Source organism: Echiichthys vipera, assembly GCF_963691815.1.
Source record: "Echiichthys vipera genome assembly, chromosome: 12".
NCBI lineage: Eukaryota > Metazoa > Chordata > Actinopteri > Perciformes > Trachinidae > Echiichthys > Echiichthys vipera.
In genome coordinates this window covers 20969035-20978422 of record NC_139837.1, presented here as the reverse complement: position 1 = coordinate 20978422, position 9388 = coordinate 20969035, and the positions used below count along the sequence as shown (strand labels likewise).

Here is a 9388-nt window from a genome sequence, read left to right as displayed (position 1 = left end):
AACATGTTCTACAGTCTAATCTCAGTAGACTTTGCTTACTTTTGTCATGTTTCTTTTCTCTCTCATTGTCAATTAGAAAAAAAGCTTTGGTTGAAATTGAAACACAGTTAAAGAATGAAGTCATGACTGAGAGTGCCATGAGTTCTTGGATGTTAACTTTGAGTGAACCAGTACAGTAATTTACATGTAAAGTTGATTCTGCCTTTTAAAACTCAAACGTCTGATCTTCTGGCTCTTCCTCCTATGCGGCTCCTGCAAGTCACAGTAGATCATATTGGAGGAAATATTTATTCACGCAGCTCTGTTTGGTTTTCACAGACATCTTACTGTACAAGTGCACACAGTTCAGAGATATGTGAGATTTCACAGACCAATAATGAACAGGAGGGCTGCTGTTTCTGTGCAGCAGGAGACCCCAATTCAAGGAAGGATAGTTCGATGTTGAGACTGATCACCTATTGTATAATTCAGTTTAATGCAATCAATCTTACATACACTGTGGCATTTAACATCTTATACTTGTATTATCTGATAAAATTACCCAAAAGAGCAATCTTAAGCTGACAGTTGTGACTGCTTCAGGGTCAAAACCTGTAAAATAATTCAGTTTTATGAGAAGTCACAGAAGATCTTGACCCACTGACTCAACAGTATGTTTATTTACACAAATGACAACATCAAGCGGTGGTGACATATACATACATACATGCATAGAATTTCGTGAAAATTTCCAATGACTTTATCTGCATCATATTGCTCTTTGTCAAGAAATAGTTCAGCTCTTAAATAAACCTCTGAAAACAATCCAACTTTAGTCCTTATTGTTGCAGACTTTATTCCATTTTTTTTTTTTACAGTTCACAAGCATTTTGTCTGCCCATGAAAAGGCTGTGTCCCTTTCCAAAATAACTATACGATGGTTACTAAATGCCTCAAAACACGCAGTAAAGGAATACCAATAAATTTGCATGTTCAATTCTCATAATCAAAACAATGTTTGTTGGAAACCAAATTCACTGAGGCCGTGCCGGCTTCCTCAAGACACACACACTGTTGGTGCAACAGTTTGTCTTTTGGTATTATTAAGGAAAGTTAAAGGGCCAGTTCACCCAAATTATTGCATGGAATTTTATTTATGGTTCTCTTGAGTATCTCCGGAGATAATATTGTTGTTACTCACAGATTATTTTGGCCTTAGGTCGATTCTTCTGAAGGGAAACTGTTGATGGTGAGGTTTTAGAATTATTCTGAGAATGTAGGACATTGCTTATCAAAGAAACATTGCTGGGTTTTCCGTTCAAAACTTTAAAAAAATAAAACAAAACTCTTTGGTAACTAGCCAGTAATATTTGGGTGAACTGACCCCTTTTAAGCTGTTTGACCATGAACAGCTTCAGTAAGGGTTGAAAGGTCCGTCAGGGGAAAGTGTTGAATCCAGTCTTATTGTGCAAAGGGATGCCCTCAGCTCCTCTGAACTCCTCTGCAATATCATCAAATGTGCGTCCTTTTGTCTCTGGGAGGCGAATCCAGGTAAAGGTGAAGGCAACCAAAGCAACAGTCATGAAGAGGAGGTAGACGTATGCACCGCAGATTTTCTGTGTATGGAAGAGACAGATGGTAATATTGTCATCAAAGTATTTGATCTGTATTTAACCAAGAATAATCTCTTAAGATCAAAACCTTTTTGAGGTTAACATAATTACACCATGTGAACAACTCTCACATAAAAGAGTATTTCACAGAAAGAAGAAGAAAAACAACGCAAGAAAGTAGAAAAACAAAAGTTGTTTGATTCGGTTCCTTGGTCTTAGTTTCAGGTTGGCTGCCATCTCTGCAGCGCTATAACAAACAGATGTTTCCCTGGTCAACAGTTAATTTAATTACTATTATTTCAACCTGATGTTAAAGGAGTTAGCAGTAGATTTAGACATATTCAACTTCACAGATTTATGTCTGTTTTACAGTGTACGTTAGTATATAACAGATTGAACAGATTTATAGGAGGTATTTAACAGTCTTGTCTCAAAGGCGTAAGCGAACTTGCAAGAGCAAGCAAGAAATCCACGTGTCAAGTTTCCCCTGAAGTTTAACAAACTCATATAGCATGCATGCCAACAATATAAACCCACCAGTAATGGAGGAAAGAGGAGTGCCAGAACAAACTTCCCTCCCCAGTTGAGCATGCTGGTGAAGGCCATAGCGATGGGTCTGCCAGGCTGGTCAAACAGCTCAGCAGCGATGAACCATGAGATGGGGCCAGGACCCAGCTCGTAGGCTGAAATCAGGCAGAAAACCAGTAGGACCTGCAGACTCCGCAGCTCTGGGACCAGGTGCTGCATGGTGGATAGATTTATTGTTAAGGGTTGGATTTTTGGATTAATTGTTGAAATGTGTCAGCAAAAATTGGGATGACATTGGCATTCTCTTCAAATCAAATCTGATATCGCCTGTGCACATTTCTGCAAAACGCACATGTTGAATATCAATGTTTTCCCTACTAATCAAAAACACATTTTGATGCTTTACGTGACAGTTTTAAACACAAAATTAAATCTATGAATTCAAACAAAACTATAAACGTTACTTAGGTTTAGGCATTGAAAAATGGTAAAATGGAGAAAGTGGTTTTGGTTTAAAGCAGTATGAACGTAAATGAAGTATGACCCTGACCACCTCACTAAGCAAAGTTTGATGCTTACTATACGTCACCTGACTTCTGGATCACTAGCTCTGAACGTGTAATATTAGTGTCTATGATTTTACATTGGAGTCAGTTGACAGCCCTGGTACATCGCACACAGATGTAAAAGGATCCCAAAAAAATAGATATAAAGTTTCTGTGGTTTGCACAAACGTACAATACATACAATGCCTGTTTTCAAAAACATAAATTATTGGAAAAGTAGGATTTTGTTCACATGAGCCTTGGGTTAAAAATCCTCTTCCAAAACGTACCATGGTTTGTTTAAGTGGATGTCAGATTTGTTTTACATTAGATACGGTATATTCTAAAAATCCAATATTGGAATTCAACATTTTGTGTTTGATTGGGAGAAAAAACAATCGCAGTGAGATGAACTCACCAGGACAGAATCCACTATGGTCATGAGTAGGTTGCACAGTGCTATGGAGATGAATCCAGTCAGGAGCAATCTTCTCCTTCCTGCTCTTTCCATTAGGAAGAACTTGAAAGGGAAAATCAACACAGTGGTGAAATTGCTCACATTTTCCCCTTTTTAATTTTGAAACATAAATGCAACTTTATCCCGTTGTGGCTCAAACTGTAAAAGCATTCATGAGGAAATGGTGACAATGTTTTTTTATCTTAAAAATATGTTATTTGTTTTTCTCAAAGAGGACGGCCACAAATGTCTTGTTTTGTCCACAACTCAAAGATAATCATTTTACAGTCACAGAAGCAAGAACATATTCAAATTTAAGAAGCTGGAATCAGAGAAATTTGATTTTTTTTCTTAAAAGATTAATACATTTTCAAAATAGTTAGTTATTAATTTATTAGTTGAAAACTAATCGATTATTTGTTTGTCACAGCTCCAGATTTAAGACTGTTGGCTTAATATTGGGCAGCCGATATGATTTTATACCCACTGCCACCAAAGTGAAGGTGACATTGACAGCCCCCACGCCTAGAGTCAGGTATTTGGCCTGATTAAACTTGCCCTGGAACATTCTGGTGGAATAGTTGATGATCTGAAAGAAAAGAGCAGGCATTTATTTTAGCTAAGTGGGTTACTGGGACATCTTTGTGTGTTTTTAGGGACAGGGGTTTTGCCTTGACACACTGCCCCAGAATATGAGCCGGAGGCTGAGAGAAATGCTGAGCCTAAATAATGTATTCAATAAATACTACAACACTGCAAGTAAAATATTCATCAGACAATGAGTACGCCAGGGGAAGAAAAAAAAAAAGTAGTCTCATTAGAAGAAATACTTTTAGAAGGATGTTTTACCAGAAAACCCATCCTAGACGTTGATAAGACTGACCGCATTGAATCCAGACAGCTGGCTGCCCAAGTTGATGATGAGGACGATGATGATTGGCTGCTTGTATCTGCGCTTCTTGAAGAACTCTTGGATGGTGACACCGGTCTGAGTGTGGGCGGCCTCTTCCTTCATCTCTTCCAGCTCAGCGAACACCTTGTCTGAGCTTCCTCTCAGCCTCAGCAGCGCTGCAGGGTTAAAACATCTGTATAAGGAGCTGGTGTTGTATATCCGCAGAGTTGAAATACTAGAGTGAATTAAAAGCATTTCCATGATTTTCTTCCTGGAAGTCAACCATCTAAAGGCTGCAGGACTGTTACCCTGTTGGAGATCTCTATGATATAACTCCATCTTAATGATGAATTAAATACCCACCAGCCTCTGCTTTGCTCTCCTCTCCCTGGTTGATGAGCAGATAGCGAGGGCTCTCAGGACAGAAAGGCAGGACCAGATACTGCGTCAGGGCTGGAATGACAGACAGGGACAGCATCAGGGCCCAGTAATGCTCTGTACCCAACACTGTCTCCAGACCAGCCACCTGCAAAAAAACAGATACAGGAATCTTCCTTTACTTTATACTTTTAGTGAAGCTGATTGTAAAGCAAAGCAGGGAAATTATAATTATGCAACAAATATGTATCATCTTGAGGATAAATATCATGCAGTGAAGCTATTCCAAGCTTGCACTTTTTCTTCTATACCCTGGAAGAAAAACTTTTCAGTCAAACTGAAGGTTTCCAGCACTGTCCTCACCATTCCCACCAGGATGCCTGTGGCGAAGGACACCTGGTTGAGTGTAGCGAAGGCCCCTCTCAGGTTTGTGGGGGACACTTCCTGGATGTAGAGTGGATTAAGACTCATCACCAGGCCGCAGAAGAGACCGAACACCAACCGTCCCAGGATGAGAACCTCAAATGACTTGGTGGCTTTGGAGGCGGACATCAGACACGCTCCCACCACAGAGAGACAGTTCACTATTAGAATGGAGTTACGCCTGGGGGGGGGGGGGGACGAGGCAAATTAAAAGACCCAAACATCATGGAATTAAAAAAATATATATATTTTTGCCCTTTTTTTTTTTTTTTTTACCTTCCGTAAGAATCTGCCAGGTATTTGACTCCCAGCGAGCCCAACAAAGCTCCAAAGTCTTTAATGCTGACAGAGAGGGACCACAGGAGAGTCAGGCTGTGATCTGGCATCGACTGGTTGTGCCTGGCCCTCCAGGTGTGGTTGAAAAACTCTTCGATGATCTAAACAGTTGGTAAAGCAAATGGCAATCAACATCTGGAAACAGTAGACATTTAAACTGTGGGTGTGAGCTAATCATTTACAATTCAAATGACTTGCATTATTGTGGTCTCAACTTATTGAAAACATTTGTTTTTCCTTGTATGTCAGCTGTTGGTGATGAACTGGACCAATCAAACAGCCGCAAGTATTGCACAAACTTAACCAGACAAAATATTCAGTGGGCTGAGTACTGTGAGGAATGTAGAAAATAAGAATGTATATTAATTATTTTTAAGGCTAAATGTAGAATATCTGCCTCGCTAGCAAACATGTAGTGCAGTCTACCTGTGAAATAGCACAACCCTGCCAGACCTGGAGCCGAGCCAGAGAGTCTCCGAGGGTTTATTCAGTGTTTTATTGAGGCTGTGACAGATTTGTTTGACGCTCAGGCGGTTTTCCAACATCTCCTGCTGCATGGTATTTTGCGCTGATCTTGGCCTTATAAAGCAAGGACTTGGTCGTCTTCTAACTGAACAGCATGATGATATTACTTGTAGCAGTACCAAATGTCAGTTTTGTTGGAAAACAATTCCTCCCATTCAACACTTCCTTTATATTCTTGTAGAATGCATTCTTTTAATGTTTTATTTCAAATGAAGGGGTTTCGTGTTTCTTCGTTGAGAGAAATATTCTTGGATCTTGATGAAGGCTAAAATATCATGAAACCAGTGGAATTTGAAGATTTTTCTTTTGATATCAGGAAATGTTAAACTACTCTGTTGGTATCAGTATCAACCGACATAATGTCGTCATTACTCTTCCCTCAGCTCCCCTCTGTCCTGCTCACCTTGGCTGGAGCGTTGACGTTGCCGGTGTGGTAGCCAATCTGCAGGGAGCCGAGCACGGCTGCCATGATGGAGGTCAGGAGTGTGGCTGTCAGATGGCTCTGCAACAGTGTTGAAGTTAGTGACATGTATTTCTTCACCTTTATAACTTATCTTAAACAGTAACTGGTTAACCTTTTTCAAGTAGCATTGAAGTTATTTGGGTAATTATTTCTCCAATCAAACACATTCAAGACTAATTATTTGAAATGAGCGGCATGTTTTTTTGAATGAGTAGGGATGGGAAACAAGAACCGGTTTCCAGTTGAGAATCAATTATAAATTGGAATCGAATTGGATACTTCTAAGCTTATCAATTCATTTTAAATTGCTGGTGTCAAACACATACGCTTCTGGAAACTTACAGCAGGAGCAAGGAGTCATGGCAGAGAGGAAAGATTCATTTCACAAAGAAAGATGACAACAGTTCTGTAGATTGTAATGTCTGTAAAGTTATCATTTCTGCACAACATGGGCTTAAATTTCAGAATCCCGTCATAAAGTCACTCTACGCACGCATTTCGTTTAATATTTGAATATTTAAATTAGATTCTCAACACAGTAGAGAAAAAAAAGTGATCTTAGCTCAGTGGAAGGCAGAAACCACAGTATTTTCACACACGGGCAAGATGTACAGAATTTTAATTACCACAAGTGAGTGTTAGCGTCTGTTCATTTGTAGCAAAAAAAGGGGCTAAAACAAACCTCTTGTGGAGCCATTTGTTCGGGTAAGACGGGGTATCACTCCCTCAAGATGTTGGCTGCTGTGAAAAACCCAAATGATGCCAGTCATTTACATCGGCTGATATGTATTCAATATTTTATAGACTTTTACTTACAGCCAGATTTATAATAATCTCCCAGAAGTATAAAAGCAAAACAGAGATGCTTCAAGTACAGGAAAGGTTGTCAAGGAATGCTGTGTATAGAACCTTAAATCAGTACAGTTATATACCTGCAATACTGTATACAGTTTGTTTCTTTTTCATGTGAACTTACCTGTGCTGTGGAGTAGAGCAGACAGCTTTTCTTGTCCAAAATGTTAATTTTAAAAAGTGAAAATAGGAAATCCATTTAGTTGCTGCAGTGAATAAGCGCTCATAAAAAAGTTCATGTAACTTGCAGACTATGACATTAACAATTACAAGTAAAATGAAAAATGTGATTCAACTTTATGGGAAAACTTAATGTCCCTCCCTGACAAGTCCATGTGAAAATGTTTATTCTTAAACTTCTCCATTTAAAAATATTACACGTACGAAAAGACTAAGATACCTGAAGTAACTACCACTATCTCATCTATACCTCTGTTCTCACCACTGTTCCAGAGTGTCATACGTTGGTCCCGTCTTCATTCCTGAGTTTCAGATTTGACTGTGTAAAGTTTCCTGAGTGAACACACCACTAATGGAAACGCTACATACCAGTACATACACACACATATTGGACCAGTGATGAAGTCGCACCCAGATGGTGAATTTGGGGCAGGCCTGACAGAAAGGCAGGCGCGGGCCTCCTCTGGTTCTCATGGACCAGCTGATCGGCGTTATGATCTTTAACTGACTGAGGATCAGTTTGTCTGCTCAATTTAATTCTGGCGGAAATAACACAACTGTTCCCGGGTCGGGGATAACACCATTTTGGCAATAACACAGCCACGTGCTTTAGGGGTGTGTGTGTGTCTGTGTGTGTGTGTGTGTGTGTGTGTGTGTAACTAACACTGAAATGGACAATTCATGAGTGGCTGATGATCTTGTATATGTCTTTCCAGGAACCTTGTGCTGCCACTTTCTAACAGTGTAAAAGTGTAAAAAATGAGATTGTAATGTTTGACAAACATAATTAAACAACATTAGCTCTTAACTTTTCTGAATCCACGTACATTTGAGTAAATTATAATGGAGAATTCAACATGATCATTTATTGTCATTAAATGGAATCGGATTGTGATAAAATGATATATTGTATATATCGTAATAGACAATTATGTCGGCAAAATTGATAATAACAATCACGTACTAACTCAATTTCTCAGAAAGGCTCATGCAAAATATTTGGTAGGGAAGATCATTTGGAAATTACATCACATTTTTGGGATAATTTAAAAAAAGTGGTTGCAGTCTAATTTAATCTTTGTCCAGACTTTTAGTTAAATGAATAAATAAATAGTAACATACTTAGGTGAGGTTCACTGATGCAGAGATACTGTGTGGTGCTTTTAAGGATAGTCTGAAAAGGCCTCACCCATCGCACAATGCTGTGACAATGTGACGGCCCCAGGATGAAGTACATGTCCTCCTCCTGCTACGACAATCCTAATATTGGCCTAAAATGCTCCCTGCTCTCCATCAGTCTGAAGTTCTGGATGTATCAGTTTCCAACATCTGTCAGTGCGTCCTGGAGCTGTGACAGAAGCGTCGTGCACATATTAGAGTAATCCCGGAACCAGACAGATGCCGATCAAAGAGATCACATGAGGGGGAATGATTCAGCATTAAAGGCTAAAGCCATCTGAGCCTGATGTGTGTTTTAATGTGTATAATCTCATCATTTATGTTCATTATAGCCGGGGAGATTATCTGTGTTTACATGTGTTTGCGTGCAAATTTGTGTTTGTGCCTGTGGATGTTTCGTAATTTTGTGGTTGCTGTATTTTAATAGTGAATCCATATATTGTGTGTGCTTGTGCATGTGTGTGCGTGCGTGTGTGTGTGTGTGTGTGTGTGTGTGTGTGTAGCATTTAAAGTCTTACTTACATGTAAAAGTCATTACAGTTTTACAGTATTTATGCTTTAGTTTCAGCTGACGAATTTTATCGTTCTAATTGGCATGTCCTGTGTTTCTTTGCTCATTTCCTCACATGGATCAGGGAAGTTTAATTTAATCCAGTCTCATCGAATTACTGTTGCACAAGTGTGTGTTTTTGTTTCGTGCATGCTAGTATGTGCAAACGCGTCTGTTTTACTATAGAGGCTGAGGCATTTCCACTAGTAAAATACAGGTTATAAATGAATCTGCAGAATGAAATCATGTTGGACAGACATCCCGGCCTCTTGAACAAATCCAAATGGGCAGCCAGTAACTGCTTTTCTCTGCTGAGTTGCACGAGCCAAATAAATAAAAGTATGGAGAAGAAAGATGAACTTAATCATAATGGTGGATGAGGAAACATTTCCAGCCCTCACCACATACTACATAATTTGTGCATGAACATAATCTTTTATCATCAAACGTAAGTAAAAATATGTAGAGACAAATAGTAAGTGGCCCCT

General features: G+C 39.2%; 1 protein-coding gene across 1 annotated transcript; it reads right to left on the bottom strand.

Annotated features, from left to right (window-relative positions):
* Positions 1–1415: 1415 nt before the first annotated feature.
* Positions 1416–7182, bottom strand: slc2a1c (solute carrier family 2 member 1c; the record flags this gene model as incomplete). The annotated part of the gene is made up of 11 exons (XM_083924762.1): positions 7116–7182; positions 6822–6880; positions 6080–6178; positions 5092–5252; positions 4756–4996; positions 4378–4540; positions 4006–4190; positions 3610–3711; positions 3084–3185; positions 2130–2333; positions 1416–1595 (listed from the first exon to the last, which is right to left on the bottom strand). Exons 2-11 carry the CDS (start codon positions 6834–6836, stop codon positions 1416–1418), a joined length of 1452 nt encoding a protein of 483 aa, XP_083780888.1. The 5' UTR covers positions 6837–6880; positions 7116–7182.
* Between the last annotated feature and the right edge of the window lie 2206 nt (positions 7183–9388).